We start from the raw sequence: 12199 nt of genomic DNA, 5'->3' as shown, positions 1-12199 counted from the left end.
GTTGTCCGTAATGTACAATGAGTCCATCAATGGTGCAAGCACACATACACAAGGGGACACTGTCAGAGCCAAAGATTTTACTTTGTCTTTCCACCAGAATGGTGTATTACAACTGCATAGGTCAGAACATTTTGCACGGATCTTCTTAAGTTTCCATTTTTGTTACAGGACACACCGACATAAGTTCCTTTCTGCCACAAGAACTTGAATTCAGGCTTCCCAATTTGAATGACAGGCTACCTAATTACTGGTACTGGGACACTCTTCTGTCAGGGTTTTCATCGGTTTGCCACTTCAGTATTCAGAAATGTTGCATACACTGTAGATACCACTTCTGTCACTGCTCTGTTGAAAGGATGATGACACCCGGGGCTGCAGACTCAGTCGCTGATAGTTCAGGCAGAACCTTCCTTTTGAAACATGATTATTTTTACACCTGAAATAAAATGCACATACCCTATAATTAGACCATAAGTTTGCTCATTAAACAGCTTGTTACATAATAATGCCTGTGTTGTCAGAAGGAGGGGTTATTAGAAGAATAACCAGTGTGTTCATTAATATTTACTGAGGTATTAGACTTTAAGACAGGAATCTATCTCATCTGTCTTTTCAAAATAGCTTAAAAATGAAATAAACAGTCTCCAATGGTTTGTCTTTTTAAGCTACTGTTACACTAAAGGATACACTAAAGATGTTACTGTAAACAGATGATGACAGTCTTGTGCAGAGGTGGAAAACAGAAAATATTGAAGAGCTGTATCCAACATACTGAAAAGCTTATTTTATGTATTTCAGTTTTAAATATTTTCACTTTCACTTTCACTGTATTTGTGTCTGTTACACGTCTTACATGCAAACAATGAGAGTCCCATAACATACAATGTGCAGTCAACGTGTGCTGCAGGGTGTCTGTTACACCAGCAGGGGGCGTGTTTTCACCGCCTCCTCTGTGAACCGGAATGATAAGGTTTCACCTTGGCTGCATATCGCTGTGGAGAGGCACACATTTTATTTTAGCTAGAAATTTGACATTCAAATGAAAGATAAATGTCACTGTAGTATTGCGGCGCGTAAGACCGTTCTTCACGCAGAGAGGAAACATGAAACAAGACGTCAGGATACTTTTATTGGGGGAGCGTAAGTCTTTCTGTCCCACTGACAGCCGACCACAAGCTAAAAGACTAGCTAGCAAACATTAGCTGTTGTAGCTAACTTAACTAACTTGTAGCTGAATTTACCTCGGTTATTCCTGGCGGCATGGTGCCGATAGCTCTTTTAAAATGAGCATTTAACGTTATGTCTCTGCAATAACTACTTCCTACCAGATAAAATCACATGTGTTTTATACATTATCCAAATGTTAGCTTATTTCCGCTATGCTAATTTAGCCTAGAGTAACTTTTGCGTGCAAGTTGTAAAACGGTTAACGTTAGTTAGTTAGCGGCCATGGAGAAGTTAGTAAGCGTGTTATTTCATCGGATAACCGACCAGCTGTCCTCCACTGAAAGACACATTACATAATACGCACATATGTTTTAATTGGCGGGTATTTAAAACTTCCCTGTTTGCTCACTGTTAACCTAACGTGAGCTAACTTAAACACCTAACCTGATTTAACGTTTAACTTTTACATTGTGACTGTTTGAAGAACCTCCATTTGCGTTAATGTACAACCTCTATGTAGGTTCAGTTTATTAATAATAATAATAATAATAAAAATAAAAATAATAATGCAGTGGCTTAAAACTCTGCTGCACAGGTGCAATAATCATTGCAGTAGTGTTTGCTTCAGTCCATATGAGAGCATTTATATGAATGATAACATAAATAGTAGTCCGCTAACTTTATAGTACATTGTACAGTTCATCATTGGGACCATATAATGTATCCTTGAGCTGCTCTCATCCTCTTCATGTTGTCTCCTTCATCAGCCAAGGTGGGGAAGACATCACTCATCATGTCTTTGGTTGGTGAGGAGTTCCCAGAAGAGGTAAGTGTCAGTACAGCTGTACAGCTATATAGCACTGCTGTGTCTGTGTCCTGAAGAGCTGGGGGAATATTAAGTAGTAGTACCGTCCTGCTCTTGTAGCCAATGTTAACCACTGTTTGCTAATTATAGCCACTGTTATTCTACAGTAGTCAGCACTAAGCAAACTGGTTCCTTTGTGAGCCGTAAAGAAAGCAAATTGTTGCTTGGTGCTATTCACTGTTTGCCCGCACACATAGAGGACTACTTTAGAAATCACTAGAAAGGTTGGCTTCAGTGTGGGTTTTTTGTCACGTAATGGGCTTTGTTTGACGTGATGAAATCAAATCACCCCGCTCTGCTATGTACTACGTGGCCAGTTGAGTTTCTGAGTAATTCTTAGTAGCTATTTTTGATTTGCTGCTTATTTTAGTTTCAGAACACTTCTTGTCAGATTTGTAAGACTGTAGGTACACAGTAGTTTGATACTTCTACTTCATATACATATGGTATTAATGATTAGTACATTCACGACTGTTCATACATTTTCCTCCAAAAGTGAAGATCGCCTAGCATTTGAGCTTAAATCCTAACTGTGTCCATGCAAAATAGAACATGTGTTTGTATTTTGGGGGCTTCAGCCTGATTAAGTAATGGCTCTTTACAGGTTCCCCCCAGGGCTGAAGAGATCACCATCCCTGCTGACGTGACCCCAGAGAAGGTGCCCACACATATAGTGGACTACTCAGGTAACGTTACCTAAAGGCTTATGTGCAACAATATTCAGTCCACAATGGTGTGTCTGTGTGTGTGTGTGTGTGTGTGTGTCTGTGTCTGTGTGTGTGTCTGTGTCTGTGTGTGTGTGTGTCTTTGTGTGTGTGTGTGTCTTTGTGTGTGTGTGTGTCTTTCTGTGTGTAAGTGTGTCTGTGTCTGTGCAGTTTGTTGCCTTTGAGATGTGTTTGTCCTCAACCCCAACAGAAAAAGAGCAGACTGATGAAGTCCTTAGAGATGAGATCATCAAGGTAATTACACCACACAGCATTGATGAACATACAGAACATTGTCCTTTTTAATAGTTGAAACTTCTTTGTAAATTTCACGAGCGTTGAATTTGACAGCTTTGAGTCTTTGAATTGTGTCTGGTTTTTTTTACGTATTTAAGCCATTTAGGCCAGCACCCCAAACATTTTATGCCTTATCTTTTTCATAGTTGTTTCTCTTGCTCCATGTATTTTTCTACATCAACTCTTTTGTACTTCGTTGTTTTTACATCTGATTAGTTGGTCTTGGTCATTCTTCTTTCCTTTTGTCATGTTAAAAGATTTTTTTGTGTCATATCATGAAATTAAGTATTATTTCTCTATAGGTTTGATAAAAGGTTTAAAAGGTTGTTTGAATTCTGTTGATTCTGTTTTTGATGTAACGTCCCTCTCACTTGTTATTTCTCCAACCCACATAGGCTAATGTGGTGTGTGTAGTGTATGATGTCACCAACGAGGACACAATAGACAAGGTAACGACCTGCTTCTTGGCTTTGTCTCATACTGTTACAATCATTCCACATACTGTATATCACTTTTACTTAATGCATTTAAAATAAAACATTAATAATAAACACATTACACTTGTGTCATAGGCTGCCTCTTGTTTTTCAGATCAGAACTAAATGGATACCTTTAGTTAATGGCAACGCAGAGAAAGGCAACAAGTATGTATCAGCTGTTGATGGGTGTGTGTGTGTGTGTGTGTGTGTGTGTGTGTGTGTTACCTGGGCCGTTGAACTTTGCACTCCTTCCCACTGCTTGCATGTAATGTTGGCAAACTTGGCAGTCTAGGAATTTGAGCCTGTTCTTTCGTTTCACTAAGTCGCCCTGAATGAGACATAAGAACATCAGCTAAATGCCCAACGTGTGGGGAGTGTGAGTGCTTGCAGTTCACAATATTTGAATGTCAGCTGATTTGCATTATATCTAATATTGCAGGAATGAGATGTCATTTTTATACACAACAAGAAATGATAGTGTTGTAGTGATAGTTACCCTGTCTCCATATGTTATTTCAGAATTCCCATCATCCTTGTGGGAAACAAATCTGACCTGCGCTGTGGGAGCTCAATGGAAACCATTCTTCCCATCATGAACCAGTTCTCTGAGATTGAGACATGTGTTGAGGTGAAGCTGAACCCTGTCACACTCTTGCTAATCGCTGCAGTCTACACACATGCTAACCTTACCGTTGACATACACACACACAGTTGCCGGGGTTTCACACAAATATTTACACATGGACACTTTATCTGGCTTTTAGATTGCTTAGATAATTATATCTGAAATGTTTTCTCTGCTGTTGTTCTCTTTCAAGTGTTCTGCAAAGAACCTGAAAAACATTTCAGAGCTGTTCTACTATGCACAGAAGGCGGTTCTTCACCCCACTGCACCTCTTTATGACCCTGAGGACAAACAGGTCAGCCTTTTTTGGAAATGGGATGCCAACTGTCGAGTCAGCCTGTTCGTCTGTCCCACTACACTTGTTTACACATGTGCATACAAATGATTGGTTGAATAAGGATAAGATTTGTGTCCTTCAATGTTTTTCCCCAGCTAAAACCATTGTGTGTCCGAGCCCTTAGCAGAATATTCTACATTTCCGATCAGGACAACGACCGAATCCTCAGTGACGCTGAACTCAACTGCTTTCAGGTCCCAGTGAAATTAAATTAAATTAAATTAAAATGTTGTGTTCTTGGTTATTATCCAAAACAAAGCTGTTGGAATAAAAATAAGAACAAACATCCATCTTTGTGTGTAGAAATCTTGTTTTGGGAATCCTCTGGCACCTCAAGCCTTAGAAGACGTGAAGACAGTAGTTTGGAAGAACACCAGTGATGGGGTGCAGGACAACGGGCTGACCCTAAATGGTAAAAGTCATGCATGAATGAGGACATGAAACTTAAAACCATGTTGTTGCAAGGCCACACTCAACTAATGGCCAAGTATTCTTTTTCAGGTTTCTTGTTCCTTAATACATTATTTATCCAGAGGGGCCGACATGAAACCACGTGGACTATCCTCAGGAAGTTTGGTTATGATGACAACCTTGAGCTGACTGATGATTACCTTTACCCTGAGTAAGTGTTGTGACACTATTGTACTCTCTCAGTTCAGTTGTACATTTTTATATTGCTAACTATTTATTAAAGCAGGTTGTATTGTAAACTCCTTCCAGAAAAACGTGGAGTTTTTTTGTGATTGTTGTGGGCAAAAATCCTTGATTATACGGCACGTTTTCTTAAAAAACACGATGGAATATGCAGGATATTTATGCAATTTTATGCGATGAAATTTTGAGAACTTGCAAAAACTGCGGCTTCATCGCAGGGTTTGCAGCTTTTCGATGATGTTCACGTCACGTAATTACGTCACTTCATAACGTTCATGTGGAACTGGGGTAAATGGCTGCTCTTGTGTGAAGTGAACGCAACATGTTTCAACTTTCTGCTAAGATATATGTGACTTTTTTTGCAACGAAAATGCGGGGACTATGAAATCATGCAAGCCCCGCGTATTTTGCGCGGAAATCAGCAATTCATGTGGTGAAAGTGCGGCGTATTTGAAAAAATGCGCCCCCTGTATAAATATGCGGACTTTGGCTGATTATGCATTGAATTATGTGATCGCATAATCGCATTTTTCTGGAGGGACTGATTGTAATCGTATTGGAGATTAAAGATTCCTGTCCCTCTATTCTATGTTGTCTGTCTCAGACTTGCTGTATTTCTCCTGTTTCCATTTGGCTTTGTCTGTGTTATGTTTGTACACACTAGTCAGGAATGTCCAGGTATCTAAATATCAATTTTTTTTTATGTTGTCAGACTACGAGTTCCCATCAGCTGCACCACAGAGCTCAATCATTTCGGTCACCAGTTCCTCCAGCGGCTGTTTGACAAGTACGATGAAGTGAGTAGGAATTCCAGCCGACTTTGGTCACAATGTCCCACTGGACAGGACATTTTCAGCAGTGGCTCTCAGTTTTCACCATGGCATATTCAATAATGGAGGATTACCTTTTTTAAAGACCTGACCTGTTTTCCTCCGTAGGACAAAGACTCTGCCCTGTCACCGACAGAGCTTAGGAACCTGTTTTGTGTCTGTCCTTATATGCCATGGGGAGCAGAGGTCTACGTGACTGTCCCAACCACAGACGAGGGCTACATCTCTAGGCACGGCTACCTCTGTCAGTGGACGTGAGTATCTCACTCGATTGTAAGCATGCACTAGGATTACACTTTTGTGCACTTTATGTTCAGCAATGTAATGTCTGCACTGTTCCAAGGTCACATGTATGTCAATCCCTTCACATGCAGGCTTTCTGCTTACCTTGACATCCACCGTTGCTTGGAACACCTAGGATACCTAGGCTACCCTATCCTCACTGAGCAGGAGTCACAGACTGCCGCAATCACAGGTGTGTCTGTGTGTCTGTGTGTGTCTGTGTGTGATGGATCTTCCCAACCAACAGCATCTATATTAGAAAGGTTGAGATCTCCCCATGGAACATGGCAGCCAATACTGTACATCCTCTTCGACAACTTAAATCCCAACCTCATAGTTAAGCACTGGTCTGTAGGAGGATTATTAGTCTTAATCCTGTCTACTGCAGCCTCATAGATTTACATACATGTACATTTGTCCTTGAGATGTGAAGGAATAGAATTTTAATTGGTAGTCTGTAATTTGCCAAAACATTTACGCATGCATGGTTTGAAATATAGCGTACTCTCCACATATGAGGTACGTTTTGTTATTGTGAGCATTAGTTAAGGTTGTAATAATTACTGATATAAATGAGTGGGTGTATGTGTTATTAGTGTGTTTGTACAGACACACTGTGTGTGTGTGTGTGTGTGTGTGTGTGTGTGTGTGTGTGTGTGTGTGTGTGTGTGTGTGTGTGTGTGTGTGAACTAATAGCAGTCTGAAGACAGTCAGGAAAGCTTGGACAGTGTGATCTAATATGTCTCACTGCTGCCAATCACACACATTGTGTGTCAGAGGTGAGCACATTTATTTGACTCTACTGTAGATGTGAGAGAGGCCAGAGAGCAACACGGATCTTTTAACAAGGGGATTAGTCACTGTTTATAGCATGTGTTTAGCCACTGCGTATTATGGTGCTCAGTCACTCTTTCATTAAATAGTATTGTTGTAAATTCTACATGTATTTTTATCTGTGCTAGCAGTATCACTCTAATAAAGGAGATGTCAGTCTGTTTCTTTAATCACCTGTTAGTTGGGTTATCAGTCAGATACATTGGTCCTGAGGATTGATTGTTACAGTGTTTGGTAGAGACATTCATTGCCTCCAGAGTACCAATCCTGAGATTATTTCTAATTTTTCATCGAGTGCAAAGTACAGTTTAAAATGATGAATAGTGGACTCAAGTCTGACAGCTTCTCTGGCTCCACTGTAGTCCCAGATAGCCTAAAATATTGACTGTACAGACAATATATGTCTTATGACTAATAGTCTTGTGTCTGCTGACTTTAAACCTACCTACCTACCTACCTACCTAAGCAAACGGTAATGGCATACCCTGCACATACACCAGTGTGATGTGCACCTGCATTATATCCCCTAACTGCCACTAGATGTCAGTTTAAGTCACTCAATATATAGACAAATTTCACTTTAGTGTTAAATAGATGTCATGCAATTAAGTAGTCTTTATGTAAAATGTCTTTTTTTGCTTCAATACATTTTAGATCCAGAGAGGGTGGGTTACTGATTATCTGACAAACTAGATTGACTTGTTCAGAGGGAAATCACTTTCTTTTATTTGCTATCACTCCTATTGTTTATATCAACACGTTATTCACAAGCTGCATTGATCAGATCTGAGATGCAGCAGCTACAAATCCTTGAAGATAAACAGGGCTGCAGAAGTGATATTTTCTACAGGCTGGACTGTAAGCTGTCTGTTCGTTTTGGTGGCCAAGACAAACCAAACAGTGATGAAAAAGGAGAGAACAGACTCATTTATTGCCATGTAGAAGAACTGAAACAACAGCTTCTGTGACAGGTTGATGTGCTGGTGGAGTTACATCCTCTGCTTTGGCCTTTTTAATGACAACGTTGGGCCAGTGATGAGCTCACAAATGATGTGTATTGTACTTTAAAATCAAAGACCATTTCAATTTTACCGTTTGGGCGAAGCGAGGCAGGGGTTCGGCTATGTTCATGTAGCTAAGCTAGGCTAATAGAGAGACAGCATGGTTGCCCTGCATGCATTGTGTTTATATTTTGTGTTCGTATGTTTAGTAACACGGGAGAAAGAGGTGGACCTGGAGAAGTGCCAGACACAGCGGACAGTGTTTCTCTGCAAGGTGATCGGACCACGGGGGACAGGCAAGACAGCTTTCCTCCAGGCCTTTGTGGGCCGCAACGTTGTGGTATGTCACCATCTGCTCGTCTGGAGTTGAAAATATGAGATGTTGCATTATTAAACTGTGATAAACGTGTGCTAGTCTGCATGATCACTATTGATAATGGCTGTTCTCGCTTTTGCCTTTTATAGAATAAGGAAAATTCCAGCAGTGCCTTCTCCCCCTATGCCATAAACACTGTCCAAGTCAGCAACCAAGAGAAGTATCTTATCGTAAGTAGCTCCCATCCTCATCTTAATGCTGCCCCTTAACCTATGACCCCGACTAAAGCCTGAGCATCACACTCTTCTCATCCCTGTGTAGCTCAATGAGGTGGATGTGGAGGTCGAGTTCCTGAAGGCATCAGACGCCTCCTGTGATGTTGCTTGTCTCATGTACAACACCAGTGACCCACATTCCTTCGACTATTGTGCCAGTATATACAAGGTCAGTCACAGGAAAATGTTACAGGTAGATGTAAAGAATAATACCAGTGTTAATTTATTATGATATTTAGTTTGTGCCACTCACGTAGGTTGCCCATCTTCTTTACACTCCTTGTGCTGGTGTTTGCACCCAGTTAACCTGGTTATTAATGTAGTATCACTGCTCACTTTGTTGCCTTTAGCAGTTTCTACCACTTGTTTTTGTAATAACAATAGCAAATTCTGGAGAGTTGAAGATTGCCGATGTTAGATAATCCATTATATTAAAAATATACAATTAAATTGATGTAATAAAAACATAATTTGATTTTGTTTCTAACAAATCAAAAAACTCCAAATGATACATCTAATGAAAGCTATTAGTTATTAGAATAAGTAAAGATCTTCTGGAAATACAAGGTAATCAGGACTGTTTACATGCCAAATTTTATCCGTCAAAAGAATTATAAAGGGATTAAACCACTTCCCAAAAAATATTCCTGAATCAGTTTTTATTCTGGTGAAGGTGTTAACAAGTTAAAATTGTTTTATTTACTTAGCAGTAAACAATAACATGGAGCCTATTATTTTGTACTTGCTTATTGTCAGACTCTTGACACCCACAGGAGAAGATGGGTGTCTCCAGCAATAAATAAATAAACATTTGACTTTACAAACTTACAAATGATCCGTGTCCATATGCGTCATGATAAAAGTTTCCAGTTTTTTCATATTTATGTGTTGAAATAACTCTTGATCACTATTTATACCATTTCTTACTTAGCAACACTACATGGAGAGTAACATCCCATGTGTGCTGGTCGCCTCCAAGGTGGACCTTCCTGAGGTCAAGCAGTTCCATGGGATGACCCCAGCAGAGTTCTGTTATAAACACCGACTGCCTCCACCGCTGCCTTTCTCCAGCCTGCTCATTGACTCCACCAGCAAGAACATCTCCACCAGGCTTGCCTGGGCAGCAATGTACCCGTATGTTCTAGTTAAACCAACTACTGCTGTTAGATCAAATCATACGTTTAAAACCTGTAAAATATTAAGCTCAGACATTTGTCTTGCTCTTGGTATTAGCTGCGTGTTGCTTTGCCTGACTGATTTTGTTCCCTCGATTCTCCAGACACCTGAATGGTTCAGACATGAGCAACACATCATTCTGGCTGAGAGTGGCGTTGGGCTCGGCTGTGGTTACAGTCCTGGGCTTTGCTATCTACAGAGCCGTTGCCAGACTGAAATGATCAACAACCAGCTGAGGTTTTTTTCCCCACGCTTCCATTCAGCCATACAGACCAAACCTCCGAGACCAGATCCAGAACCACCGCTGTCTGAACTAGACATAGTTTGCATCATTTTACTTTTCACCCTGAAGGCTCACAGGATACTCTTCATCTCTCTGCCCTTTCTCATTACCTGACTTCTTCATTTTGTCCTACCCTCTGAGTCAACTGATCGCAATCGTCCAAAGGCAATTGGAAGCTAGTGATCATATTGTTCTCCCAGCTGCTGTGCCCAGCTTTTTCTGCCTTATATTGTTCAACCGGCCTAAGTAGGAGTTAGCCTGCCAGTACTCGGTGCATTGATACAGGAAGAACTGTTCATGTCCAAACAGGTGCTTTATCAGAGGGGTTAGAAATGCACGAAGACGGTTGCGTCTAATCTATTTCTTTCTCCTGTTAAGTGTTAATGGTGAGATTGGAGAGTTTTTATATACATGCAGTGTCTCGTAGGCATAACATAGAAAAAAGCCAAATTGACTAGACTGAAGAACCAAAGGGCAGCACATGAAGCTTTTTTAACAGCAAACATCCTGATTGGCTGTAACTGAATCTCTAGCTGGAACTCTCTCAATGAACAATACTCTAGTACTCTACTTTGACCATGCCACCACAGATACAAGATGGTTCATGACCGATTTGCCAAATAACTACAGCAGCAATGAGTAGTCATTGCATGTTATTTGCCCCTTAGGCATATTATTTTGCCTGAGAATTAAACATTTTAATGTTTTTAGCTGTAAGGCTGAGCTGTGGCAGAGAGAGAGATGTGCATGAAGAATGGTGTGTTTATGCATCTGCAGGAACTTAGAACATATTTTCTCCTATAAAAGGAGGCAGGGCAAAAAACCTTACAAATGACTGAATGTGGTCAAATTTATCTCTGCTTCTGCTCAGTTTCCTTCTGTTCACACTGAAATTGAATTAATTAATTTTGATTCAACCTGAAATAGATTGGTAATCTGTATTTTTTTTTTTTTTTCAATCTACATACACCTGACACTGTGCATACACTTTGACCTTGTTACATAATCTGCCACTGAAATGTTTTCCAACATGAGTCAGTCATGTTAATGTCTGTTTTGTTGCTTAATTCAGCTGGGACCGGCTTTTTCTGCAGAGTACACTTGTGTGACTTTTAAAATATGGCTGTTTTCTTACTTGAAATTGAACTGACTTAGATGCTTAATAAAAGACCAGACCAGACTGGGTGGGGACGTTTTTCCCAAAAGACATTATGGTTGTTTGGATGAAAGATGTGTGAAATGCTCTGCTTTATGTAAATATTTCAGACATTCTTTGCCTTTTTTTCCATCCTCAAGTATCAGACTTCAGAGACGTGACCACACACATTCTGTTTGAATCTCTGTGGTTCTTTGAGTGTGTACAACTCAAATGAGACAGTGTTGCTATAATTCACCTTATCATCATAATCACAAAAGGCTTGTTGCCAAAAGTAGGTTGTATTCTGTGATGTCAGAATTTATGATGGATTATTGAGTTGAAAAGCAGCACCAATTACTACCCTTTTGCATGTATCCTCTCAAAAAGCGAGAACAGCATGCCTGTACCAGCCTGGATGCTCTGTATTGATGGTTCAGCCTGAAGCTGTTTGACAAGGTTAGTTTGATGATCTTACTGTATTTAAAGATAATAATGAATAGCAGGCAGAAGGTAATTTGAGTGCAATCTTGACTTCCATCAGTGTGACTCCAGTCTTGTGGGCTGCAGGTGTCTGTCCTAACTGCAGGGACGAGTCGCCTGTTCCTGCAAGGGACCACAAGATGGCGCTGTTGCCTGTCAGGTGAGAGGCAGGACAGCGAGCCCTGGGTGTGTCTGCAAAGCCGCCTCCTCCTCATTGCTCTGCAGTCACTCTAGGGAAAGAGGATGTTGGGATTTTGAGTGTAGTGTTATCTACAAGGACCACCGGGGGGGAATATTGAATTATTGCTATAAATTAACCATAATATAAAACACTCTGGACAGGTTTTGTTTGCAAACAGATTTTTAGACAAGTTTTGCAAAAAAAAAAAAATTAATTTCTTCCCCCCATCAAATACATGTCTTTGTTTACCACTATCATATTCCCTTAAGGGACTT

The 12199-nt window shown here is 40.3% G+C and overlaps 1 protein-coding gene and 1 long non-coding RNA gene across 2 annotated transcripts; one reads left to right on the top strand and one right to left on the bottom strand.

Moving 5' to 3' along the window:
• Nucleotides 1–359: 359 nt before the first annotated feature.
• On the bottom strand, nucleotides 360–4092 carry LOC127373764 (uncharacterized). Its single transcript, XR_007886938.1, has 3 exons — nucleotides 4009–4092; nucleotides 3738–3840; nucleotides 360–436 (listed from the first exon to the last, which is right to left on the bottom strand). It is a non-coding gene; the product is annotated as an uncharacterized LOC127373764 (long non-coding RNA).
• rhot2 (ras homolog family member T2) lies at nucleotides 944–11334 on the top strand. The gene is made up of 19 exons (XM_051418499.1): nucleotides 944–1140; nucleotides 1935–1993; nucleotides 2637–2718; nucleotides 2948–2991; nucleotides 3429–3482; nucleotides 3625–3677; nucleotides 4032–4140; nucleotides 4331–4432; nucleotides 4570–4668; nucleotides 4778–4886; nucleotides 4976–5096; nucleotides 5841–5925; nucleotides 6067–6212; nucleotides 6333–6433; nucleotides 8285–8415; nucleotides 8541–8621; nucleotides 8713–8835; nucleotides 9598–9800; nucleotides 9946–11334. Exons 1-19 carry the CDS (start codon nucleotides 1104–1106, stop codon nucleotides 10061–10063), a joined length of 1857 nt encoding a protein of 618 aa, XP_051274459.1. The 5' UTR covers nucleotides 944–1103; the 3' UTR covers nucleotides 10064–11334.
• Nucleotides 11335–12199: the final 865 nt, after the last annotated feature.

The sequence above is a fragment of the Dicentrarchus labrax genome, unplaced genomic scaffold (assembly GCF_905237075.1).
Source record: "Dicentrarchus labrax unplaced genomic scaffold, dlabrax2021, whole genome shotgun sequence".
Classification (NCBI taxonomy): domain Eukaryota; kingdom Metazoa; phylum Chordata; class Actinopteri; family Moronidae; genus Dicentrarchus; species Dicentrarchus labrax.
The sequence above is the reverse complement of the archived record's forward strand: the minus strand, read 5'-3'. Positions and strand labels throughout refer to the sequence as shown.

Bases quoted from the DNA above. Each gene is read 5' to 3' on its own strand.
- rhot2 (XM_051418499.1), top strand. From the start codon at position 1,104: ATGAAACAAGACGTCAGGATACTTTTATTGGGGGAGC. The intron at 1,141-1,934 runs GTAAGTCTTTCT...CTCCTTCATCAG, and splicing joins GATACTTTTATTGGGGGAGC to CCAAGGTGGGGAAGACATCA. The intron at 4,887-4,975 runs GTAAAAGTCATG...ATTCTTTTTCAG, and splicing joins CAACGGGCTGACCCTAAATG to GTTTCTTGTTCCTTAATACA.